The following is a 27,875-nucleotide window of genomic DNA, read 5'->3' on the forward strand; positions in this document are numbered from 1 at the left end:
GATTTAACTTAAAAGGTACACCCGTAGTAAGTATGAGACCTTAGCCTATAGTGACATGGAAACTAATTCTGCAGAAACCTAAAGGTTAACTGGTACTAGAATTAAGGCCGAGTGCAAATGTGTAGTAATTATATAACACTAGGATATAACAGGCAGGACACAAAGAATAACTAATAAGTGAGAGACCACATAACACGTAATGTACCCGGCCAAGAGGCCGTAAAAGACCTAATGGATAAGGAGAAGGGGGTGTGACTACAAGTAGGGCTTACTAGCACCTAGACTGGGCAAAGTATTAGCTGCGGACAGCGGGACACTTGGGGACCGGCGCTGCACCCCCCTTCCCACATGCAGTGGGGAGACAATCGGGACAACTGTGCAAAGCATGACGGGGGTACAAAAGCAGCCGCTTGCAAAAAAGGGGGGGAGGGTGGGGTTTTGCGAGGGCAGCGGCGAGGGCAGGCGGAGTGAGGCGGAGCCCCGTTGTGCGCCCGTATTTATACGGCCCCAAACTGCCCGCGCAACACCGCGGGACGCGCTGCGCAATTGTTTCTTTCTCCCCCGCCAGAAACATCCCCGCTTGTGATGCAAGCAGTGACCATATATATATATATATATATATATATATATATATATATATATATATATATATATCACCTTTGCATCGCTATGTTATGACACCAAGACGGGTTATGGTTGTGATTTTTTATTATGCATCCCATACCCATCCCGTGGGCAGTGATGGGAAGGGTTACAGAAGCACTCTTATAATTGGTTCAGTAACTGAACCCCAGAGTTCATTTAGCTAAGCAAGTGACACTCTTTTGAAGCTAGTTACACAATTGTTAATGTTATATACATGCAAATATTGCATATTTACCTAAATTTACCTGAGCACAACTATTTCTCTAATAGCCGCACATATATTATGTTTTATATCAGATTTAATATACAAATACACGTAGTGTAATTCACTACACTACATTACACACAGAAATTGCATAGTTTACACGTGTAATAAAATTATACAGCGGGAGAGAATGGCCTACACTAAGAGATCACAGATAACGAAGCCTATGTTCGAACCCCGAGTTCGAAGCTTCGCGTGATGCCCCAAGATGGCTGGCCCGGGCAGCCAGCAGGTGTGTCAGTCTCCACAACACCTGTGTCTCTCGAGGGTGGCACTGTGCCTCTCCTCCCACCTCAGTCATGCCTCGCCTGGCCTCCTCCCTGGCACTGGTGTGTGTGGCCGCCATTCACGGAGCGCTGGCTGACGGGAGCTACGTGGATCTGACCTACAGTTTCGACGAGAGTGCCATGAAGTGGCCCTCTAGGCAGCCATTCTCGAGGGAGGAGCATGCCAGGGGCTACACTCCTCGAGGGTATTGGTGAGTGTGGCACTGGCACTTATCCTCCCCCCACCCCCCCGCGCTTGGCACTTACCACCCACGCCCGTCTCAAGTGGTCACTTGGTACTGATAGTTCCTCGTTCTTATCTAAGGCTGTCACTTTCTCCTGCTTGTAGTAGGCTGTCACTTTCTACCTGCTTGTCTGAGGCTGTCACTTTCAACCTGTTTGTCTAAGCCAGTCATTTTCTCCTGCTTGTATGAGGCTGTCACTTTCTCCTGCGTGTCTGAGGCTGTCATTTTCTCCTGCTTGTATGAGGCTGTCACTTTCTCCTGCGTGTCTGAGGCTGTCATTTTCTACCTGCGTGTCTGAGGCTGTCATTTTCTACCTGCGTGTCTGAGGCTGTCACTTTCTCCTGCGTGTCTGAGGCTGTCACTTTCTCCTGTGTGTCTGAGGCTGTCTCTTTCAATCTGCTTGTCTGAGGCTGTCACTTTCTACCTGCTTGTCTGAGGCTGTCACTTTCTACCTGCTTGTCTGAGGCTGTCACTTTCTACCTGCTTGTCTGAGGCTGTCACTTTCTACCTGCTTGTCTGAGGCTGTCACTTTCTACCTGCTTGTCTGAGGCTGTCACTTTCACCTGCTTGTCTGAGGCTGTCACTTTCACCTGCTTGTCTGAGGCTGTCACTTTCAACCTGCTTGTCTGGGGGCTGTCACTTTCTCCTGCGTGTCTGGGGGCTGTCACTTTCTACCTGCGTGTCCGAGGCTGTCACTTTCTACCTGCGTGTCCGAGGCTGTCACTTTCTACCTGCGTGTCCGAGGCTGTCACTTTCTACCTGCGTGTCCGAGGCTGTCACTTTCTACCTGCGTGTCCGAGGCTGTCACTTTCTACCTGCGTGTCCGAGGCTGTCACTTTCTACCTGCGTGTCCGAGGCTGTCGCTTTCTACCTGCGTGTCCAAGGCTGTCGCTTTCTACCTGCGTGTCCGAGGCTGTCACTTTCTACCTGCGTGTCCGAGGCTGTCACTTTCTACCTGCGTGTCCGAGGCTGTCACTTTCTACCTGCGTGTCCGAGGCTGTCGCTTTCACCTGCTTGTCTGAGGCCATCACTTTCACCTGCTAGTTTTAGACTATCACTTTCTCCTACATATGAGACTGGCACTTTATCCTGCTTCAAGAATGAGACTACTACTGTACTATCTTTTTCTCTTGTTTGTAATAACTATGAAGCATATGAGACACTTGCCCGACACTTGGCACTAAAGCCACTAATGCACTGTACGTATTAGTAGCCTTAGGCATAGTACTACTAACTCTGTCTCAAAATTCAACATTCTGTTTATAACTCATTTTGTATGTATGCACTTTTACCTAAATATATAATAATTATTAATATTATCAACTATTACAACTGCCTGACTGCCACTTTCTCACTACTGAAGTCAAAACTGGCACCTTCATGCTGCCATGCTTGAGGGACAGGCATTTGCCTACTGCCGTGCCCAAGGGACAGGCACCTTCCCACTACCATGCCCGAGGGGCAGACACCTTCCTGCTGTTGTGCATGAGGGGCAGATACATTCCCACTGCCATTTCCCGAGGGACAGATTCCTTTCCACTGCTGTGCCCGAGTGGCAGGCACCTTCCCAAATAAATAGAGTCCTGGTAGTACAGTTGGGTTCGTTCTCGACTCGCAATAAAAAATTCCCTGTTCAAATCCCGGGCGGAACAGAAATGGTTGAGAGTCTTTCCTATCACTGAATGCCCCTGTCCACCTAGCAGTAAATAGATATGCATGAGTTAGTCAGCTTGTGGGGTTGCATCCTGGAAAGGGTCAGTAATTCGGCTCTGGCAGGGGCTCAATATAAGCATAACGTGTACTGTACTGTATGTATAAATTGGCTGCCTGTTCCCTCACACAATGAATTAAGTTAATTCCCTGCCCAAAACACTATGCACATTAGTGGCTTTGCAAGAATGTGAGAACACCAATGTAATTTACTGTCACAACCCAATGTATCTTCTTGTATATAAATAAATTATTATTATTAATTATTATTATTATTATTATTATTATTATTAATTATTATGACAATGTCACTTGGCAACCTTAAGCCAACCTAACACCAAAGCAGTTGCATTAACTAATTGATTCTACTTTAAATCACTTGAAACTTCTTGGGCTCACTTGATACCTCCCTGACACGCCTAACTTCCCTGGCACTTGCCTGGTGCTTGCTTGAGATGTGGCTTTCCCATGGTGCTTATCCTAAACTCCCCCAGACACTTGCCAAAGCCTTTTTGACACTTGCTGTAGACTTAACCTATGATTGTTTGAGCATGAAGACTGAACAGATCCTCAGAAAGCAATTACTATTTATGGGTTTTTGACCACAGGAATAATACCTGTTATTGGGGACAGGAAACCTGGTGTATTGAGACCCCTCTAGGCCATCTAATCTCTTACCCAAGACAATGCCTCTTGGGTTTCCTAACTTCCAAGTACCTATTTAACTGCTAGGTGAAGAGAGGCATCAGGCAAAAGGAAACATACCCAACCAATTCAGATTGGTTGAGTACCTAACTGGGGTTTGAACCCGGTTCCCTCAATTGTGAGCCGAAGATCTAGACCATCATACTACAGGACCCTGATAACTCTTCAAAAACTGTAATGACTGAACAGATCTAGAAGACATTAAAGGTAACAAACATATGCAATAACAGAATTTCTAATTACTTTTCCAGATGTCTTTGGTGGTTATAACTTTATTCTCCCAAAGTCACAGAGTAGAATCAAGAAGGATTCGATTCATAACGATTCTTCGCGGCAGGGGATCGTATTCCAGGGACCTGCCCGAAACTCTACGCGTACTAGTGGCTGTACAAGAATGTAACAACTCTTGTATATATCTTAAAAAAAAAAAAAAAAAAAAGTTTCTTGAATGGGTGACATCGGCGAAGTGTGTCGAGTATTACCCTCGGATGTTTTAAGACTTTTGGGAGCATTGAAAATGTGTGCTGAATATTTCCACACTCTTGTTGTTAGTAAGATAAATTGTCTCTGCTTCTTTTCATAAAGTCTCAAGAATGTATAAAAATCCATATAGGCTTACAATACTGTACTGTATACACTATATAATATAAAAAATCAGCAACAGTGAGTACAGTAAAGGTTGTAAAACCATATATGTACTGTAAATAATTCTTATTTAGTCACCATGCAAAATGATTATTCTTTATATTAACATTAAGTGCTTTAGATTACAGAAAGTAAGAAACATTTAAGTACATTTCAAATGTACTGAAATGTACTAAAGTACATTTCAGGAGGGTTTCGTGTGAAATGTTTAATTAAAAATTGTATAATGCATTGAACTGCACAAGTGAGTTAAAGTACAGTACTGTTAAAGGATGATAATAAAGTTTTAGTATGTTGTTTAATTTCAGTTTTTATTCTATATTAAGCACTTTCATCAACGTTCTCTTTGGCCTTCAGGTATGAGTCATACAGCTTCTGCATGTCTGAGCACGCTGGCACTCACATGGACGCTCCCTCGCACTTTGCCGAGGGCAAGTGGTCTATTGACCAAATTCCCATCACTCACTTCATGGGACAAGGTCAGAGCTTATCCACACAAATAAACATCAGTTATATCAGACTGCCACTGTACATTCAATATTAGCAGTGTTAATTACTTGTATTTTCTGCCATAAAGGTGCATACAATTTACAAGGATATTGTACATTTCCAGCTAAATGTCCTGTAATATCTTGTAATATTGTCACTTACTTCCAGTGCTTCTTTTAACCAACAAATTGTACCATAAATATTACACTTGTCAACAGTTAAGTATTGCTAACAGCTGGGCTAAAATTCCAGCTGTTAAGCCCATGTAGAACTGTCACACTTCCTTATACATTTTTCATATTCCATCATGATGACACCTTAGCATTTTACCTGAATTTACCTGATGGCCACTAACAATAGTGACCTCGACAAGGACAAGAAGTTGGCAGCTTGTCAAAGGTCCCCCATTTGCCCTGATGATCTTTTCCAGTTCGGAAAATTTTTCAATTATCTTCCCCTTGTATCTTCTAATATTCTTGTGATTGCTTACCATACTCATGGTTGCAGATCTACAGTTAGGTTAGTTAATATATTGTGTGCCCCATGTCCATTTTTGTAAATGGTAGTGGAAAAGATTACAGAGGTAAATGATAGGCTCTTGTACTGAACCCAACATTTTTGTTAGCTTAGCAAGTCACAGCTTTAATGAGCTGGTGACAGAATCTGTTATAATATACAACAATGTATTCACAGTTTTGGTTACTTTTAACTTAACATGAAAGACTCAGTCACTTAATGGGTTCAAGAGCTCAACTACATTGTTCTATAGGCAAAGCAATGTAAATTTGTTGTGTTTTACACTAGTTACAAGTTTGATTGCTTTAAATTTGTAATAAAGTTAAAGGGAAAGTAATACATTATACTGAAATTACTGTATCTAATGTTACAGTATGTGATCATGAGCCAAGCAAGTAAGAGACTGACAGGTAGTGTAAGCAAACAATGTGTGCTCTATCCATATAAACCAGTTTTTCAGATTTGTTGTTTTCTTTTAATAGTCTGTAATCCTAGCTAATGTATGACACAAAGTACATGTAATGCCATTGTTCTAATTTTAATATTTGTTAATCTAGTCACACTAAAAGTATTTCATCTATCCTAGGTTTAAGAAAGCTTAATATTAGTGGCCAATCTTTGTAAGCCTGCTTCATATTTCAAACTAACACATTTAACAAAGCTTGTGCTATATTTATAGAGAAAAAAATAACATTATTTATTTCATGAAAAGCATTTCAAGCATATTATAATTGTTTATTTTATTTTAATAGGTGTGGTAGTAGATATACAAGATAAAGTAGAAAATAATCCAGTTGCTGAACTAACCTCTGATGACCTGATGACATGGATGGATGAACATGGTCCTCTTCCTGACGGTGTTATCCTCTTTGTGAGGACTGGCTGGGGAAAACGGTGAGTGTTTAAAGAGGATACCGAGAGGAGAAAAGTGTCTTTGGGTGCTGGGAAATCAATGGTTAATATTAAGGAAAGGAAATAAAGAAAATGTTTGAGAGCTGACAAATTCAAAATGCTCATATACTTTTGAAGAACCAAGAAAGTACTTATCTTTTAAAACCATATTAGTCTCTTTCAAGGTGTTTCACTTTGTATTCTAGAGTTCTTCATGAGCAAATTGGTAGTCTAATTGCTCTTGTGTTAGACTGTCAAAGAGCTGAGATGGCCGAGGTGAAGTATTTGGAGGAAGAAAAGGGTCTTCAATGGTTAACCTTTCAACTGCATAACAACCAGAGTTGTTTTATCGATGGTGCGCATAACAACCAAGGTTGCTTTTTAGGCCTACCTTACCTTGAGGTTACCTTGAGGTGCTTCCGGGGCTTAGTGTCCCCGCGACCCGGTCGTCGACCAGGCCTCCTGGTTGCTGGACTGATCAACCAGGCTGTTGGACGCGGCTGCTCGCAGCCTGACATATGAGTCACAGCCTGGTTGATCAGGTATCCTTTGGAGGTGCTTATCCAGTTCTCTCTTGAACACTCTGAGGGGATTGCCAGTTATGAACCTTATGTGTAGCAGAAGCGTGTTGAACAGTCTCGGGCCTCTGATGTTGATAGAGTTCTCTCTGAGTACCTGTTGCACCTCCGCTTTTCAACAGGGGTATTCTGCACATCCTGCCATGTCTTCTGGTCTCATGTGATGTTATTTCTGTGTGCAGGTTTGGGACCAGCCCCTCTAATATTTTCCATGTGTAAATTATTATGTATCTCTCCCGCCTGCGCTCAAGGGAGTACAGATTTAGACTCTTTAGTCGGTCCCAATAGTTTAGGTGTTTTACTGAGTGGATTCTAGCAGTAAAGGATCTCTGCACGCTCTCCAGGTCAGCAATTTCTCCAGCTTTGAAAGGGGCTGTCATTGTGCAGCAGTACTCCACTCTAGAGAGCACAAGCGTTTTGAAAAGTGTCATCATCGGTATAGCATCTCTAGTGTGAAAAGTTCTTGTTATCCAACCTGTCATTTTTCTTGCAGTTGTGACGGATACTTTATTGTGTTCTTTAAAGGTAAGGTCTTCCGACATGAGTACACCCAGATCCTTTACATTGCCTTTACGTTCTATGTTATGATTTGCCTGAGTTTTGTACGTGGTTTCCGTTTTTATATTTTCATTTTTTCCATAGTGCATGAGCTGGAACTTATCTTCGTTAAACACCATATTATTTTCTGTAGCCCATAGAAAGATCTGATCTACATCTGGCCTAGCATAAGATTTAAAATTCCCATAAGTACAAGGGTCTTGCATCCTGTTCTTCAGGTCTCTAGTGATCAGACACCATCTTTGAGAAAATCATGGGCACCAATTCATGGTAATTACCCAAGTGTAGTTACAGGATGAGAGCTACGCTTATGGTGTCCCGTCTTCCGAGTACTCTTTGTCGTATAACGCTTTGAAACTACTGACAGTTTTGGCCTCCACTGCCTTCTCACTTAACTTGTTCAAACTGTCACCCACTCTGTAAAACAAAACTGACATTTTTTTGCCACCTTTGTTTCCTTAGCTTGAATCTGTGTCCTCTTGTTCATGAAGTTGTTAGTTTCAGGAATTCCTCTGTCAATTTGGTTGATTGCTTTTAGTATTTTGTAAGCTGTGATCATATCCGTCTTTTACTTTTATCTTCTAGTTTTGGCATGTTTAACGCCTCTAGTCTCTCCTCGTAAGTCTTGTTTTTCAGCCCCAGAAGATATTTTGTAGCATGCCGTTTCACCTTTTCCTGTTTATTTATGGCTTCTTGAGCTTTAGTCATCATTCAACATGTAATAGTTGTGCAGTGCAGGGGACCTTTTAGAGAGGAAGGAAATAGTGTCAGGAGGCTGAGTTATACCTGTATAAGGAAAGTGGATATTTTACTTGCTACATGAAATGATTGAGTAGGCTATACAAGAAGAGATAGTGTATAGAAGAATGTAAGTTCTTTCTTTTAATGGATAATTTGAAAAAAAAAAAAATTGTGTTTATTTCCTTATTATTCCTGAGGATTTTTTGCTGTTGTATTTTGAATTGAAGCACAGCGTTGGTATTAATGGCTTCAGTGGGTAAGAGATTCTATGGGTTTTCACCCTGTGGGTGAAGAATTATCTTGTATTGTTGGCAATATCACCGACACTTGATTTAGGCTTTTTTTGTATACAGTAATTAGTGTGCATAAGATGTAAACAATAAATATATCAGTGTTAATATATCCATAGATATTAAGTTTTAAAGTTCATTTTTGTTGTGCAGTGTACATTAATTTATATATAGATGTGCTAAGAGTCCTCTTGCAACACTATATTTAATTCGGTTTCTAATACAGTATAAGAATCCTTTCTTTAATAAATCAGTCCTCTCGGGTGTGAGTTGAGGTACTGTAGTTATAAGTGGTGGAGTAATGGCTCTCTCTTATACAGTAGTAAAAACTATTGGATTATTTGTGAAGACAGAAGAGCAGTTCAGTAATTCATATGATTATAAGTATTGAATAAATAGGCACTGGATGAAATACAGGCATACCTCAGTTTAAGAGTTTAATTGGTTCCTGGAGACGCCTCGTATTCCGAAAACTCGCATTCCGAAGCTAATTTCCCCATAAGAAATAAAGGGAAATGAATTAATCCGTTCCTACTACCCCAAAAACCCCACATCAAACTAATTTTTTATACCTAATTCATCTAAATAAACCTACAAAACTATGTTCAAGTTATTACTTACCTTGCTGTTGAATGCTGTAGGCGTATGGAAGATGGTGAGGAGGTGGGAGGAAGAGAGGAGTTACTGTTTGGAAGGGGAGTCCCCTTCCATTATCACATCAGGCAGTGAGGACTTCACTGGTATGCACACACTGGCACATTTTGCCTGCATACCACTAGGACTTGATTGTTTTACTAAGAATTTGTCTAATGACACTTGTTTTTCCCTACATTTTAACACTTGTCTGTAGTAAGACATCACATTATCATTTAAAAGGTCAATGCAACGGCCTCCTACAGCTTTATCTGGGTGAGTTTTTTCAACAAAACTTTGCAGTTCTTCCCATACTTCACACATTTTCTTAATCAAGAAGGGACATCCTCTACTGCCTCTACTCACAGCTATTTTCTTAGGTTGAACCTTACCAATGGCTTTCTTGAGACCCATGGCAAGATATATAATGACAACTTTTATGCTCAGATGGCCAAAAAACCGATAAAAAACTGTAAATCCTTGTGAAGAATTCAGGTGGGATAGTCACTGGACACGAGACACTGGTAAACTGAGGCGCGATCGCCATGCCACCACGCGCCAGTCGGCCTGTACACGTATCAACAAACTCGCGTCCCGAGGTAACCCTCGCCTTCCGAGACATATTTTTGGAGTAAATCCTGCTCGTCTTCCGAAAAACTCGCATACAAAGACACTCGCATTCCGAGGTACCACTGTAATTAAGAAATGCTATTTTCAGTCTCAAATGAAAAGTATTTTTGGTTTTTTGGTCCTGCAGCACAGTAGTCTTATGTCCTCGGCTCTCAATCGAAGGACCTGGATTCACTCCCCGGATGGTGCATAAATGGTTGGGCATATTTTCTCTCACCTGATGCCTCTGTTCATCTAGCAATTATAGGTATCAAGGAGTTGGGCAACTAACCATTGTTGTATGCATCCTGGGGAGGGTCAGTAGTTGGGTCAGGATGGGACCACAATAAACCTAAGGGCAGGCTGCTTCTGTTTCAAGTGCAGGGAATTAAAAGATTCTGTGCTGTAAATACAAATACCAAATAGGTATATTTTTTTCTTTTATTGATATGATATCTGAGACCAATAACTGCTAAATTAAGCTTCATTTACTGTAATTAACTAATGCCAGTAATTTTTAATATAAATGCATTATTTTCCAGATATGGTAATAAAACGGCATATTTTGGCACTGACACTAATGATACAAGCAACCTCATCTTCCCAGGTAGGGCTTTAGTATTAGTGTTAAATTTTACATAAGTAAAATTCCTGTTTGAGGATATTAAAAATGTATTTATCCTATACCAAAACCTAGAATAAGAATACAATTATTTTCATGTTTTTTTGTATCTTTAATGTAATTATATGCAACCTCTCATGTTGGAAAGTAAGAAGATACTTCTCTTCATTGATTTTTTTTTTTTTTTTTTTTTTTTTTTTTTTTTTTTTTTTTTTTTTGTGTGTGTGTACTCACCTAATTGTACTCACCTAATTGTGCTTGCGGGGGTTGAGCTCTGGCTCTTTGGTCCCGCCTCTCAACCGTCAATCAACTGGTGTACAGATTCCTGAGCCTATTGGGCTCTATCATATCTACATTTGAAACTGTGAATGGAGTCAGCCTCCACCACATCACTTCCTAATGCATTCCATTTGCTAACTACTCTGACACTGAAAAAGTTCTTTCTAACGTCTCTGTGGCTCATTTGGGTACTCAGCTTCCACCTGTGTCCCCTTGTTCGCGTCCCACCAGTGTTGAAAAGTTCATCCTTGTTTACCCGGTCGATTCCCCTGAGGATTTTGTAGGTTGTGATCATGTCCCCCCTTACTCTTCTGTCTTCCAGTGTCGTGAGGTGCATTTCCCGCAGCCTTTCCTCATAACTCATGCCTCTTAGTTCTGGGACTAGTCTAGTAGCATACCTTTGGACTTTTTCCAGCTTCGTCTTGTGCTTGACAAGGTACGGGCTCCATGCTGGGGCCGCATACTCCAGGATTGGTCTTACATATGTGGTGTACAAGATTCTGAATGATTCCTTACACAGGTTCCTGAACGCCGTTCTGATGTTAGCCAGCCTCGCATATGCCGCAGACGTTATTCTCTTTATGTGGGCTTCAGGAGACAGGTTTGGTGTGATATCAACTCCTAGATCGTGTGTGTGTGTGTGTGGTGCTCACACTACACTGCCTGGTCATTCTCACCAAATACTAAATATTTTGATGCCAAGTCTTATTAGTCCAGAAAAGCATGCATTAATAGTGCTTTTAGATTTGATAAAAGAATGAGGTACAGTACTTTTATTCCTAAGAGATACAAGAGTATCTTAGGAATACTCTTTCTAATTCATTCATTCTCAGATAATATAAGGAACCTAATCATAAAAAACAAAACCCAACAAAAATCACATCATCCTAGGAGGTGACTTCAACATTGAGCTTTGTCAATAAAATAGCCCCCAAGTTGAATACTGTACTTCCAAAACAGCATGAACTCCAGTATGCTAATTCCTACAATTACCAAGCCCACACGAATTACTCAAGCATCTGTTACAACTCTGGACCATATATGGACTAACATAACAGCCCCCCCCCCTGCCTCTGGTATAATTACTGATAGAACAATCGATCACTATCCTACCTTCCTCTCGGCAAACGTGGACATAACACCCTCGGATACCAAGAAACTTACATTACACACAGAAATCATAATAGCGTGATGCATCAAATGAACAAATCCACAAGGGCCATGACGAGGATTCGAACCTACATCCAGGAGCATTCCCAGATGCTGCCTTAATCGACTGAGCTACGACAGTCTAGCGACCTACTACGACGAGGTTCGAATCCACATCACGGCCCTTGTGGATTTGTTCATTAAGAAACTTACCTTTAGGTTACACAGTCAGTCATTCCAGAGCTAAGTCATCTCTTGTATCAGGAATGGTTGAGGGCCACAGGGCTAACACTGCAAACCAGGCATGACAGGGTTGATCTCATTGAAACTTAAAATACTGAACAAGTTGGAGGATGTTGATCCGGACATCATGACCCTTTGTTTTCTTTCTTTCAACCATTGTTTTATCCATTCTAATATTTTAACATTTATTCCATGGGCCTGTAATTTCCTTGCCAGTCTAGCATTTGGTACCTTAGCAAAGGGTTTAGCAAAATACATGTACTGTATATTACATCAACCGTAAGTCCTTTGTCTCAGTAGCTGGTTACCATTTCCAAAAATGTGAGCAGGTTTATAAGGCTGGATCTGTTTTTAACAAACCTATGTGTCGATTGTACAAGATTGTTCACTGGAAGATGGTGAATGATTCCCTCCCTAAGGATTCTCTCCATGAGCTTGCAGATATGTTATGTCAAGCTGATCGGCCATAAGGGTGACATTTGCCTATTTCCAATCTAGGGGGACTACCTCTTGGTCCAGAGATTTTGTGAAAGTACTTTCAGCAGTAGGCATAGTTCTTCTGCCAGTCCCTTTAAGAATTTGTATTAGATTCCATCCACACCCGAGGCTTTTGAGTCTTTTAGTTTGTCAATGTTCTTCCTAATTATTTTGCATGTTATGGGTATATCCCTAAATTCATTTTCCTCCCCCTCCTTCAAACATTTGTGTGGGTGATGGGATGTCATCTAACCTTTCTAATGTGACCCTTGATGTAAAATATTCATTTAGTGTTTGCATGACCTCATATATTTTTTTCCACATATCTTCAATATTTAATAATGCAAAGACCTAGGTACAGTTTTTTATCCCCAGAAATGTTTTGTCATCTAGTGTGTTGAACTTGTATTATTCAGGTTACTCATTCTATTGTTATTGATATTGTTTATGTACATTAGGAACTTAATGTAAAGAATATTTGCAGGGCATGTATTTTAAACATACATAATTTTTCTCTCTTGAAAACCATCTAGTAATAGTGGCCTAGTGTTCTCTCCTCATAATTACCTTACCTTGGCTCTTGAAAAGTAGTTGCAAGGTTCAAGAATAGCTATGCAATAAACCCAAATCTTAGAGGAGATTCTTAACATACAACTCAGATTTTTAATAATTTCTCTTGATCTTTTGGGGTGGTGATTCGCCTCCCCTTCAACGGCGGCTTCAACTTGCGATCGATGCCGTGTCCTGGGCCACCGATCATGGCTTCAAGTTCTCTACGTCAAAGACTTGTGCTATGACTTTTATTCAGAAGCATGTCGTTCTTCGTCCGTCTTTGTCGCTTTATGGTCATCCCCTTGTGTACAGGGATTCTGCTAAGCTTTCGGGGTTAATCTTTGACACTCGTTTGTCTTGGTCACCCCATCTCTCATACCTCTGAGTTGAATGCTCTAAGTCCCTTACCCTCCTTAAGGTTTTGTCCCATACTTCTTGGGGGCGGATAGGCGCACGCTCCTCTCTTTACATTCTTCTCTGGTCCAGTCTAAACTCGATTATGGTTGCCCTGTTTACTCATCTGCTGCTGCTTCTACTTTTCGCTGTCTTGATGCTTTGCACCATACTGGGTTGCGCCTCTGCTCTGGTGCCTTTCGTTCGACTCCCGTCCTCAGCTTGTATGTTGACACTAGCTTCCTGTCTCTCTGGGACCGCCATGATTGCTACTGTCTTTGCTATCTTGTGCGGTCTGTACAACATCCTTCCTCTTGCCTCTGTCGTGTTTTGACTTTTACCCCTCTAGTAGTTCCTGTTCCTCTTCACCACCTCCCTCTTTCTGTCTGGCTATCTCGCTTACAGGATTCTCTTTCAGTTCGTATTTCTAATGTTTCTCCTCGTATTGTTCCTTCCTTGCCCCCATGGAGAATCCCCCTTCCAAAGTTTTGTACATCCTTGACCCACATCACTAAAGCTTTTACCCCTCGTATGGTTCTGAAACGCCTTTTCCTTGAGCACTTTTCTTCGCACTCCCGCTCCGTTTCCATCTTCACCGATGGGTCTAAGTCTGCGAACGGTGTGGGCTACTCTGTTGTTTTTCCTGACCACACTTGTATGTGTCGCCTCCCTTCTGAGACTAGCATCTTCACAGCTGAACTTTATGCTATTCTCTATGCTCTCCATCTCCTGCTTTCTCGTTGTCAATCCTCCTTTGTGGTGGTAGTTGACTCTCGTAGTGCCCTCATGGCTCTAGGGTCCTTTAATCCTGTCCTTCCGGTGGTCGTTGAGATTCAACATTGGCTGTTTCTTATAAAAAGAATAAAAATAAATAAAATGTTTATTGAGGTAAGGTACATACATACAAGAGATTTTCCAAAATTTGATCGATTTATAGATAGAGCTAGTATATACAATGCCTAAAGCCACTATTACGCAAAGCATTTCGGGCAGGAAAAACATTAATGACTAAAACTTAATACTAATTGAGTATAAAGAATAAAATGTGTTGAGAACAAATAAAAATAAAGACAAAAAAGGGGGGAACATGGCTGAAAAAGCAGCACAAATAACAATTAGGTCGACAAACAGCGTCGTTTTTTTGAAAACAGACATGGGTTGACAATAGAGGGGTAAAGTAGGTTACAGGGAATTTATTAGGTAGTACTTCGTTTTTACCTTAAACTGGTTGAGTAACTGGTTACCTTTAGTAAATTTAAATCCGTAGAGTTTTGCTGGGTTCCCAGTCATATTGGTGTTTCTTTAAATGAGCATGCGGATGCTGCCGCTAGAGACGCTATCCGCTCTTGTCCCATCTCCCGTAAAGGTATTCCTTATTCCGACTTTTACCCGGTTATTCATTCCTCCACCCTTGCCCGTTGGCAGGGTTGTTGGTCTTCTGTAGTTGGTAACAAACTGCGTGCTCCTAAGCGTAGTGTGTCCCTGTGGCCTTCCTCCTGCCACCGTAACCGGCGAAGGGAAATGGCCCTAGCAAAGTTGCGTATTGGCCATACTCGCTTAACTCACTGTCACTTAATGGAGTGCTGCCCTGCTCCTTTTTGTCCAAATTGCATTGTCCCTCTTACAGTTGTGCATATCCTCCTTGAATGTCCCGACTTCCAGGACGAGCGTGTGTCTTGCTTTCCGACCGTCCCTCGTGGTCACTTGTCCCTCGATAGAATTCTTGGTAAATCGGATACTTTTGATATAGCTCACCTTATGCGTTTCTGTTCTCGTATTGGCATCCTTGGCAACATTTAGCACCCTCTGATTATTATGCGTATTTGATGGTGCTACATAGCCTTCCCGGTTTGGAACCTTCTTTTGATAATTACTTACTCACTTCTCTTGACCTTATTCCAAATGTCCACATACTACTAAATGTTGCTTATTGTTGCAGGCATCAACCCAGGAGCTGCACAGCTACTAACAGGATATGAAGCTGCAACAGGACGTCGGGTCTTTGGCGTAGGGCTGGATACACCTTCTCTCGACAATGGGCCGTCTACACTCTTCACCTCGCATGTTGAACTCTTCACAGCTAACATTTATGGCTTGGAGAATGTTGCAAACTTGGAGGTATACAATATATATCAACATAGTCTTTTCAGTTGTATTACTGGTATATTAAAATTTTAGTATGAAATTTTTTGTTTGTATATACAGTATGTGTATATTTGTGTGTGTGTATATATATATATGTACAGTATGTGTATATATATATGTACAGTATGTGTATATATATATGTACAGTATGTGTATATATATATGTACAGTATGTGTATATATATATGTACAGTATGTGTATATATATATGTACAGTATGTGTATATATATATGTACAGTATGTGTATATATATATGTACAGTATGTATATATATATATGTACAGTATGTGTATATATCTATATAAATAATGTAAATGTTCGTTTGCTCAAAATCGCTAATCTCCAAAATTTCTTCACCGATTTCTTTGAAATTTTCACATAACGTTCCATTCGCATCCAAGCGTGTTTTTATATACATGCTATATAGATGTCACATCTGTGATGGGGAAAAAACATTTTTTTTTTAAACTGTTTCTTCATGTGTTTTCATGTGAGGGAAATCTTCGAATCCTCTTTACCGATTGGTTTGAAATTTTGACACTACATTGCATTCGAATTGGCGCGTATTTTTATAATAAATAAATAAATAAATGTTTATTCAGGTAAAGTACATACATACAAGAGGTTATACAAAAATTTATAAATTATAGATAGAGCTAGTACATACAATGCCTAAAGCCACTATTACGCAAAGCGTTTCGGGCAGGAAAAACATTAAAGACTAAAACTTAATACTATTTGAGATTAAAGTATAAAATGTGTTGAGAACAAATAAAAATAAAAAAGGGGGGGAACATGGCAGAAAAAGCAGCACAAATACAATTAGGTCGACAAACAGTGTTGTTTAAAAAATAAGACATGGGTTGACAATATAGGGGTAAGGTAGGTTACAGGGAATTTATTAGGTAGTGCTTAGTTTTTATCTTAAACTGGTTGAGAGAGGTACAGTCTTTAACATGGTTGGGAAGGTCATTCCATATTCTGGGTCCCTTGATTTGTAGAGCATTTCTAGTTTGATTAAGTCATACTCTTGGAATATCAAAACGGTATTTGTTTCTGGTGTGGTGCTCATGGGTTCTATTACAACCCAGTAACAGCCTATGTATATAGTATTATATACATACTATATACATGGCTCACCTGTGACAGGAAAAAAACATGCTTTTTCTGAAAAACAGTGCCATCTGTTGGACGTAAGAGCAACACACACTATACTATGTTACGATTCCATTTCAGTGTTTCCGATTTGCATTGATAAATTGAATTTTCATAGATTTTTATTTAGTTTCATTTCAATTTAATTATTTTGTGTGACATTGCGTTGGAATTGAGCCGTGTTGTTTACCATACCGTTCATTTCGTAAATACTGTATAAGTATAGATGCCACACCTGTGACAGGTAAAAACATTCTTTTTTTTTTAAGAAACAGCGCCATCTGTTGTATGTAAGAGCAACACACGCTATACTAAATATGTTACGATTCCATTTCCATGTTTCAGACTGCATTGATAAATTGAATTCTCATAGATTTCGATATATTTTCATTTTGATTTAATTATTTTGTGTGACATTTCGTTGGAATTGAGCTGTGTTGTTTACCATACCGTTCATTTCATTTGTATTTTTTTTTTCATTGTTTTTCATTTTGTTTTTTTAACTGTTTTTCTTATATTTCAGTGATGGGAACATCAGATCATTTAATGTTCCCAATTTTCTGATGGGAACATCAGATCATTTGGGAATGCATCAGACGAGGGAGTGGGGAATGGTGAGGAGGATGAGGGGATGAGAGTGGGGGATGGTGAGGAGGATGAGGGGATGGGAGTGGGGGATGGTGAGGATGACGAAGGGGACAGGGAAGTGGGTAATGGTGGGGAGGACGAGGGAACGGGGCAGTTGGGAATGATGAGGACGAGGGGACAGGGGAATGGAGAATGGTGGGGACGACAGGGTAGTGGGGAATGGTGGGGAAGATGAGGGGGATGGGGGAGGGGGGGAATAGTGGCAAGGACTGGGAGACATGGGAAGGTTGCTGTGGCTCAGCAACGCACCCCATACAACCTGTCTACCATCCCTCCATGGCTGCAGGGTGACTCCATCTGGCCATTTGTGACTGCTATCAGGTCTGCACAACTGATGTTTCCTTTGTGCTGGACACCCACCTGTAGCCAAACTTCTCTTGATGATTCTTCACACTTCTCATTGACTGCTTCATGTCTGGCAATCTTTCCGGGTGACCTACGACAGATGAGACCATGGCTGCCATATTGGTCTGTCGATTCATAGCCACAGATACACTGGCGTTTGATGGAGATAGGGGTGGCAAGGCACAGGGCAACACCAATACTGAGGGCCTGATGGTCTAGTTGGGTGCCCAAGGCGGAATTAGAGACAGCCAACAGGAAGTCCCTGGCATGGGGAGCTTGCGCAGCTAGGAGGCGAGCTTTGTCCTTCCCAGAAGCTGCCTCCAGCAATGCTGTGGCAATGTTCTCCACTATAGGGCTATCCCATTTGGCCTGTTTGCAGACGTTTTGAAAAGTTTGTTGAGGGTGAGAGTTGGCAAGATTGTCCCAGTAGCCGACTCCATCCACCAATTTGGGATCATGAATCCCAATGGAGTCTCTTAGGTATTCTGGTAGTATTTCATTCACTAATTCACCTGTAGCACAGGTCAAGGATAAGAATGATGCCAGCAATGCTAACTGTGTCACCTTGTAAATACCAATACCCCTGAATCTAACTGGGAGCGTTGCTTGGTCCCATTGGTATAATAATAATAATAATATTTTAATTGGGAAAAGTACATACACAGATGCAGAGTTACAAACATTCTGATTATTTATAGACAGAGCTAGTACATACAAATACCTAAAGCCACTAATACACATGGCATTTCATGCATGGTGTGGAAGAAAAAACTTAGACTAAAACTTAATAGTAATTGAGCTTAATGTATAAATTTGATTGAAAGAAAAAAAATAAGATAAAAAGAGGGAAACATGGTAGAAAATAGCCAATATACAAGTTGGTCAACAAACAGCATTGTTTAAAAAGAATAAGACATGGGTTGACATTTAGGGGTGAGGTAGGTTACATGGAGTTAATTAGGAAGTACTTAGTTTTCATCTTAAACTGGTTGAGAGAGTTGGTTGGTTGGAGGTTGGTAAACTGGTTGGTCATCTTGCAGGGACTGTCGAAGGAGGGAGCACACCTCAGGAAATAGGTAAGCCTGGGCAATGCCAGGCACCTTGTGAGGAGGTACTAAGCATCATGGGCATCTATTTATTTATTTATTTATTTATTTATGCATATACAAGAATGTACATAAGGAATGTGAGGATACAATTATGGTAATTACAGTCTTGTAAAGCCACTAGCACGTGCAGCGTTTCGGGCAGGTCCTTAATCTAAGAAAATTTTAAGGAGGTAAATACTTGCAAAATTTATAGACAAAAAAATGATAACAGATTACATGGAATGAAAAAAAAAAAGATGAGAGAAAATTATAGGTACAGTATATTAAAGCACATAGGTAGCTATGATTGATTGCAATGACAGCTTAAAATGGTAGTTGACAACAAATTGGTAGGCACAATACAGCAGAAACAATATAAGATTGATTGCAATGACAGCTTGAATGGTAGTTGACTAAAATTGGTAGTCACAATACAGCATATGGCTAGCACATAAAAGAAGACAGCAATGAACACAATGATAAGGTTGTTTGATATTACATAAAAATTATGAGATTGGGTACCACTAGGTACAGAGCAAATTTAAAGCTCAGTGTAGGAAACTAAATAGATGAAGTTAGGTACTTTTTGGTTTTGCTTTTAAATAAGGCAAAAGTTTTACAGTTTTTCAATTCACTAGGGAGTGAGTTCCATAGACTAGGTCCCTTAATTTGCATAGAGTGTTTACACAGATTAAGTTTGACCCTGGGGATATCAAAGAGATATTTATTTCTGGTGTGGTGATAATGGGTCCTATTACATCTGTCCAGGGAGAGTTTCAGAGCATGGTTTGCATTTAAGAACAGGGTTTTGTAAATGTAGTTGACACAAGAGAATGTGTGGAGGGAGTTAATATTTAGCAAGTTTAGAGATTTAAACAAGGGAGCTGAGTGTTGTCTGAAAGCAGAGTTAGTTATTATTCTGATAGCAGATTTTTGCTGTGTGATGATGGGCTTAAGGTGGTTTGCAGTGGTAGACCCCCATGCACAGATACCATAATTAAGATAGGGGTAGATTAGTGCATAATATAGTGAGAGGAGAGCAGAGTTAGGAACATAATATCTGATTTTGGAGAGTATACCAACTGTCTTAGAGACTTTCTTAGTTATGTGTTGAATGTGGGTGCTGAAGTTGAGTCTCTTGTCTAGGAATAGGCCAAGAAACTTGCCATCATTTTTATTACTGATGTTAATGTTGTCTATCTGTAGCTGAATTGCATTTGATGATTTGCTTCCAAATAAGATGTAGTAAGTCTTTTCGATGTTTAATGTTAGTTTGTTCGTTGACATCCATAAGTGGACTTTTTTTAATTCATTATTCACAACATTATTTAGTGTATGTGGGTTGAGGTTTGAATAGATAAGGGTAGTATCGTCAGCAAACAATATAGGTTTGAGAATATTAGAGACATTAGGCAGATCGTTTATATATATAAGAAATAGAAGAGGTCCTAAGATGCTGCCCTGTGGCACTCCAACGGTAATTGGTAGAGTGGAAGAAGTTGTATCATTGATGGTTACATATTGGTGTCTGTCACTAAGATAGGATCGGATGTAGTCAAGGGCAAGGCCTCGGATTCCATAATGCTGGAGTTTAAGTAAGAGGTAGTTGTGATTAACAGTATCAAAGGCTTTTCTTAGGTCAATGAAGAGTCCAATCGGAAACTCATTTTTGTCAAGGGCTGAGTAGATAATGTCAAGGAGACTAATGATTGCATCATTGGTACTCTTTTGGGACCGGAAGCCAAACTGGCAGGGGCTGAGTATGTCGAATTTTACGAGGTAGGAATAGAGCTGTTTGTAAATAATTTTTTCAAATATTTTTGATAGAATGGGTAGATTTGATATTGGTCTGTAATTGTTTATGTCCGCCGGACTGCCTCCTTTATGGACTGGCGGTACTCTTGCTTTTTTGAGGATATCAGGGAAGGTGTGACACTCTATAGATTTGTTGAACAGTAGTGCTATGGGTGGGGCAAAGGCATGGGAGGCTCTTTTGTACACAATGGACGGAATTTCACTGGTGTTCCCTGCCTTGGTTTTTAGAGAGTGTATGATGGACACAACATCTGTCGGGCTGACTGGTGAAAGGAGAAAAGAGTTTGGATAGCTGCCTGAGAGATATGTGTTAATATGTGTCTGAGTCTGTGGGATTTTACTGGCAAGATTAGCACCAACCGATGAAAAGAAACTATTAAATTCATTTGCCATTTCTAAATCAGTTGACGGTATATCCCCATCCTTGTAGAGTTTTATTTGGTTATGTGAGTGTTGTTTAGTTCCTAGGATACTAGAGATAGTTTTCCAAGTGTTTTTCATGTTGCCTTTTGCTTCATTGAATCTATTCACATAATATGCAAGTTTTGCCTTTCTTATGATACTGGTAAGCATTGATGAGTACCTTTTAGCTACTTCCTTTGAAACTAGGCCAATCCTAACTTTCTTTTCATATTCATGTTTCTTGTTGATTGAGTTGAGAATGCCACTTGTGAGCCATGGATTGTTTAATCTTTTGTCAGTTACTTGCTTTGTAAGAAGGGGACAATGAAGGTTGTAGAGGCTTAGAGTTTTGGAGAGGAAGAGGTTAGCTAATGAATTTATATCATGGGTATTATTGAATTCAGAATCCCAGTTAATATTGTGAAGTGCCTCTGTAAGATTGTCTAAAGCTGATTCACTGTGTAGCCTAAATGAAAGTTTCTTGCTTTTTGGTGGTGTTATGTCCATGTTCGCTATGAGAGAGGTAGGATAGTGGTCAGTTGTTCTGTCGTAGATTATACCAGATACAAGGGGAGCTGTTATGTTTGTCCATATGTGGTCCAAGGTAGTGGCTGATGTTTGAGTGACTCGGGTAGGTTTGGTGATAGTGGGGATTAGCATACAGGAGTTCATGCTGTTAAGGAAATAGTCAACTTGAGAGCAGTTTTGTTGACCCAGGTCAATATTAAAGTCTCCTCCCAGAATGATGTGGTTTTTGTTGAGATTGTTGTTTATAATAAGATTCCTTAGGTTGTCTGAGAAAAAAGCTATGTTAGTATTGGGAAATCTATAGATGGCTCCAATAGTCAAAGAGGATTTAAGGGATTTAATTGTAAACTGAGCAAAAGTATATTCACAGTAGTCATCTCTGTCACTAATAACACTGTTGCAGATAAATGTATCTCTGTAATATATAGCTGTGCCACCACCTTTTTTATTAGGCCTACAGTTATGAATGGCTTTATAACCAGCTAAGTTGTAGAGTTGGGTATAGTCTTTATTTAGCCAAGTTTCTGTTAAAATAATGAACGATAGGTTAGTACCTAGTGCTGTGAGTAGTGCATTTAAATCGTCAAAATGTTTACCAAGTGATCTAACATTTTGGTTGTAAACTGATAGACAGGTGCTATTTTGGAGTTTGTTTTTAGCCTGGTGTGCTGTGAAATACTTACAATAATGATGATCAATGTGCTGGTTGGTATAGATATGAGACAGAAGATTTTGATCAGGATCAATATCAGTGTGCATAGAGATGCAGAGGGATCACGATACAAGATACACGATAAAGCAAAACACAAGAATAAGAGCAGATACAATAAAATAGTAACAATTTAGAAGTAAAATAAAGATCCAATAGATAGCCAGGGAGGACACAGAAGTTACATAAAATAAAACACAAAAAATCAGTAGAGACTGACAATATAAATGTAAAATAAAAAATAATAAGAAAAATAATAATCATAAAAAAAAAAATGATCTTGAAGATAATTAGCTTAGTAATGGTTAATTAACAGGGTAATAAAAAGCCCTAGGTTTAGTGACAAGGGGATTAACTAAGAACAAATAATTAAGAGTATAAAACAGGCAAAGATGACAAACAAAAAATAAAGTAAAAATTAAAATAAAAATAAAAATAAACACCTTTGGAAAGGAAAGGCAGAGCTTAAGTACACTTTGGTTGTATGTGAGACTACAAATTATGTTCTGGTTATTCAGCTGATATCCCACAGTCATCCAGGAAAGAAGTGAGGTGTGCTTCAGTGGTTATGACATAAGTTTTTCCAGAGTCAGTCTTCCTAGCTATTATTTTACCATCGCGCACAAAACAATGTTTAATAGCAGTGGATCTATTGCGAATTCCACGTAGTTTAAATAAGAGATTTTGTCTGAATCTGGTAAGACATTCGTTCACATAAACCTTGGATTTCCTAGCGACTGCAGCAGTGATAAGGTCTGACTTGCGGGAGCAGCTATCTAACTTCACGCGTATCCTTCTGTTGTTTGCACCAGATGATTTGGTACCCACTCTATAAGCTGACTTAATGTCTCTTGCTTCGATTGAATAATTCAACTTAGTACGCAATTCCTGGATCACGATGGCAGTACAGTCTTCTCTGTCAGTTTCATGGGGAAAATCCTGTGATGAGATGATGACAGAATCAAGGAGCTTAAGTTGGTCTGATTCGTCTTGGGTTGCAGTGTGTTGCTGTTGTAGGGAGTTAAAGTGGTTCTCTAACTTTTGTAACATCTCTTCTTGCTTCTTAGAGGTTTCTGCTGGTTTAAAGTTAGTAACTGAGATCCGAAGAGAGCTTAATTCATGTTCGAGGTGGCCGACTCTGGCAGACAGATCTTGGTTAGCCTTGTGCATTGCCAAAGCATCACTCTGAAGCTTCATTATCAGGTCCGACTGCTCTCGGATTATAGACTTTTGGTCATCATGTATTTGAGTCAATAATCTGAGCCATGGATTATCAGCGGGACGCTTAAAGTCAGTACATGGGGAGGCAGCTCGTTTAAGTTGCTCCATATGGTTACATAACTGTTGTAAGGCTCGAGTCAGTGACGACGCTTCAATCAGCTGGGAAGGTTTGTTATTGTTGATGCAGGGAGGGTCGGTACTCCCCCCGGTAGCCCCTAAGGGGGAGACAGCCGCATTATTCCTGTTGATAGCTTGGCTGGTTGGGTTCATCCTGATAGGTGTGCTATCATTCTTTACGGCCTTGCCGAGCTTAGAATTGTTTAGCATGGTAGCAGCAGAGATGTATGCAGCAGATGGGGTAGACTTGTTGATATGGCAGCAGCAAATGTCAGGTTAGCTTCCTCCAGGGAGCAACACTAATGAGGTCGAGATGAGGTAGTAGGTTAGGTTTTGTCGAATATTTCGGTCACATTTAGGTCACTGGGTACTTAGCTGCCTTCTGGGGTTGTTACATCATGTTAGGGATGTTGTGGGCTCAAGGAGCAGCTGATAAAGTTGGAGGGGGAGCAGGGTCGTCAGGAGCGGATGAGCGTTCGAGCGTGCATATATATACAGTATCATTGAATACAGGTAATTCCAAGACCTTAAAAAAGTAGGCACATGACATTTTAATACCAAATGCGAGGGTCAGAGTCAATCTAAAGAGTCAATCTAGAGTCAATCTAAAGCTATTAGTCTTCCCTCCATCTTCCTCAGGTCGTTCAGCTTTTCTTCAAGGATTACCTCAATGACACTCGAGCCCAGAGGTGCCCCTAGCAGCACACTGTTGGCGGGAGCAATCACTGGGGCTCCTGGCAACATGGTTCGTACTGCATCTATGATTGGTTCGCTAAATGAGATGATTTCACACTTTGATGGATTTAGGGCGAGTCCTAATTCCCCTCCCTTAGATTTCACTAGATGTAGATCCCCTAGAAGGGACTCTTGTGTCCCTGCCAGGGGTGCCACTGTCCAGGAACCAGATGTTGAGTTTGCTGGTCAACCTGATTGTGACCTCTTTACCGCCATGCAGAAAAGGAAAGGGGCAAGTGGGTCTCCCTGCTGGACACCTTCTGCGGAAACAATTACATGTTCCCTAAACAACAGTGTCGATTCCCTACTGTACCCTGCTCAAATGAAGGGGAGTAGACGAGGAAAGCTTGTTAAAACTGCTTCCAGTACCACATCCTTTTTTACCTGGTTGCTTCAAACATTGGTGTTCTCTTCCCATTGCGAGTGCTTTCGGGTCGTTGGTCAAATAGCCTTTACTATCAATGACTTTTGTAAAGTCTGCAACGAACCCATATTATATTTAATATTTCAGATCCTATATACTACAGGTATTATGTTTAGTATATCAATTCCTCATTTCAGAAATTTTAAATTTTTCAAATTGTTGTAGAAATTTTAACCGATAATAATTCTTTCTTCAACAGAAGTTACCGACCACTGGATTCCAAGTAATTGTTATGCCCATGAAGATTCGGGGGGGCAGTGGTGCACCTGTACGCATCATAGCAACCCTTCCTGATGCCAATTCCACTTCACATGCCAGTGCACCCATGTCTCTACTGCACTTTACAGCCACTGTTTTCTTGTTAGTCTGTAGATATCTGCAAAGCTTGTAGTCAGGTTGTTCTCAACTGTTAATTTTTTACAGGACATGTGGTTGTCTCATAGCAAGCACAGGACATTACTTCCATGTGGAATACTGTAATGCTTATCTCAACTACATTGCTATGCAATGTTTACTTGCATTTGGTATTAAAATGTCATGTGCCTACTTTTTTAAGGTCTTGGAATTACCTGTATTCAATGATACTGTATATAATATACGTACAGTACATTTTTTTTTAATTTAAAACTGGTTGGGGCATATAATCATCCCCAGATACAATATTATACAAATGTACCTGACCAGTTGTACCTTAAGATGCTGGACAAAATATGACTGCAAGCAATGGGCAGGGAACTTGCTGTGCAGATTTGACCAGCATGTAAACACAGATATGACCAACTTTCACCCAAAAAAAAAAATAAAACCTTTACAAAAATGCCATTTCAATTTTACTTTCCATGTAAGATGTGATTATAGCTAAAGAATATAGCATGAAAAGCTAAAGTTTAAGTTGTATATGAGGTACAATATTTTAGCTCAATTGCTGCATTCTTTTGGCCTTCATCACAGTATCCTACTTTATCTTCAAAGCTTTCTCCTTTGTCACATGTTTATAAAGGTGAGGCTTGGTACTGCTTTCTGACATTCATCAAAAGTATGAAGGTGTTCCCAGGTCAGTGTTTTTTAAGCACTATGGTTTGTTTTTTTTTTTTTTTTTTTTTTTTTTTTTTTTTTTTTTTTTTTTTGCTGCTGGTCCTTAACGATCTCTCCTTCCTCTTTTTCCCTAGGTAAACTCGTCTGAAGGTTTTGTACATTTGATGTATGAAAAGTTACTGTATTGCATACAGTAGACTATTGCTTTGATAAAAAGCTAAAAGTAATGAGTGAACTATAGCTTTGTAAAGCTAGGTTATGCCCAAATATAGTAATGTATTTTAAAAACATTCTTAAATGCAGTATTTATGATCTGTAATATTTAATATTATTTATTGGATACATTTTACATTAATGTTACAAAGATTTAACATAAGATTCTGAAGAGTCTGTCAATAAAATCTCATTATTGGTGTAGGATCTGAAGCAAGCATAATATTTTATTTCTCTGAACTGTCGTAATATTTAGAGATGTCTTTCTGCTCTGTGATCTACCTCCATTGTTGAAAGTTGTATTTTTAAAATCGGTAAACATTGTATTCCTTGGAAGAAATATATATTATGGATCCCATTGTCAGGGACAAAAAGTCGTTTTGTTTTTTTTCACACAGGTGCGTACAAAATGAGAACTTCTGACTCATGTTAGCTGGCTTTGAGCTTTCCCTTTCCATTTCTATAGGGTAAGTCTTTCCCTAGTACATGACTTGCCAATTGGTTTACAACCAGGTATCCAATTACTGTTGGGTGAACAAAGGTAAACAGTTAAGGATTGGTACCTAATCAATCCTCAATCAATTTTACTGTAATGTACCTACCAATCTTGTTAATATTTTCTTATAATGTACCTGTTAACATTTTTCAATTTTGCTTGTTTTACTGCTGTTCTTTACTGCTCTGCTTGCAGTAAAACACAATGAATTATGGGAAATTTTAAGGAAGTTGTCTGGATCAATATCCTCCAAATTTTTCAGTAAACTATTTTAAAAAGTTTTAATGAGATCAGCCCTATCATGGTTAACTTGCAGTGTTGTTAGCCCTGTGGCCTTCAGCCGATCCTGATATGAGAGTCTACAGGTCTTAATTCTGGGATAATAATTCTTGCCTGGTGTTGTATTTTCTCGAATGTACCTATGTCGTTCTGAAGATGAGGTCTCCATGTGTTTATAAAAGAATCCGTGCAGTCTCCGTGGTGCAATGGTAAAGCTACCTATGTGCTTTAATATACCTACAATTTTCTCTCATCTTTTATTTTTTTTTCTTGCTTTGTAACCGTTATCATTTTTTATAAATTTTGCAAGTATTTACCTACTTAAAATTTTCTTAGATTAAGGACCTGCCCGAAACTCTGCACATACTAGTGGCTTTACAAGATTGTAATTAGTAATGCACAATCCCAATACTGTATACCTTCTTGTATATAAATAAATAAATAAATAAAGCACTCGTCTCGTCACTTTGTGAGCGCTTTGGCCGGGGAGGATTGACTGGGCGCCAATCCTTAACTGTAGCCTCTGTTCACCCAGCAGTGAATATGTACCTGGTAGTTAAACGATTTGGGGGGACGTATTCTGGGGAAAATTAGGAATAAGGACCTGCCCGAAACAATATAGGTACTACAGTAGTAATTTGACAAGAATGTGAGAACTCTTATACAGTATATATAAATAAATAAATAAAACAGTGAGCTGCACACCAGAGATTTATACTGTACAGTTTAAAAACTACCTTCTTTTCTTCCATAGCGATGATGCCCTTTTTTTTTTCTTTCCATTTCATCTATAGCTCTTCCTCTCAGGAACCTTATGATTATTATTTATACTTACCTAGTTGTGCTTGTGGGGGTTGAGCTCTGACTCTTTGGTCCCGCCTCTCGACTGTCAGTCAACTGGTGTACAGGTTCCTGAGCCTATTGGGCTCTATCATATCTACATTTGAAACTGTGTATGGAGTCTGCCTCCACACATCACTACTTAATCCATTCCATTTATTAACTACTATGACACTGA

At 39.8% G+C, this 27,875-nt stretch overlaps 1 protein-coding gene across 2 annotated transcripts in view; it reads left to right on the top strand.

The window, feature by feature from the left end:
• The window catches only part of LOC123755836 (isatin hydrolase), a 36,479-nt gene extending 10,021 nt beyond the window's left edge, over nucleotides 1-26,458 (top strand). The window contains exons 1-6 of one of the 2 annotated variants that reach the window (XM_045738712.2): nucleotides 1,105-1,388; nucleotides 4,839-4,960; nucleotides 6,239-6,380; nucleotides 10,329-10,393; nucleotides 15,441-15,619; nucleotides 25,034-26,458. In XM_045738712.2, coding sequence (XP_045594668.2) covers nucleotides 1,210-1,388; nucleotides 4,839-4,960; nucleotides 6,239-6,380; nucleotides 10,329-10,393; nucleotides 15,441-15,619; nucleotides 25,034-25,225 — 879 coding nt within the window. In that variant the 5' untranslated portion in view covers nucleotides 1,105-1,209 and the 3' untranslated portion in view covers nucleotides 25,226-26,458. Of the gene's footprint in view, nucleotides 1-1,104; nucleotides 1,389-4,838; nucleotides 4,961-6,238; nucleotides 6,381-10,328; nucleotides 10,394-15,440; nucleotides 15,620-25,033 lie in introns of those variants that run through there. The other variant, XM_045738713.2, reaches the window with a different exon arrangement.
• Nucleotides 26,459-27,875: the final 1,417 nt, after the last annotated feature.

This window comes from Procambarus clarkii, chromosome 43 (genome assembly GCF_040958095.1).
Source record: "Procambarus clarkii isolate CNS0578487 chromosome 43, FALCON_Pclarkii_2.0, whole genome shotgun sequence".
NCBI lineage: Eukaryota > Metazoa > Arthropoda > Malacostraca > Decapoda > Cambaridae > Procambarus > Procambarus clarkii.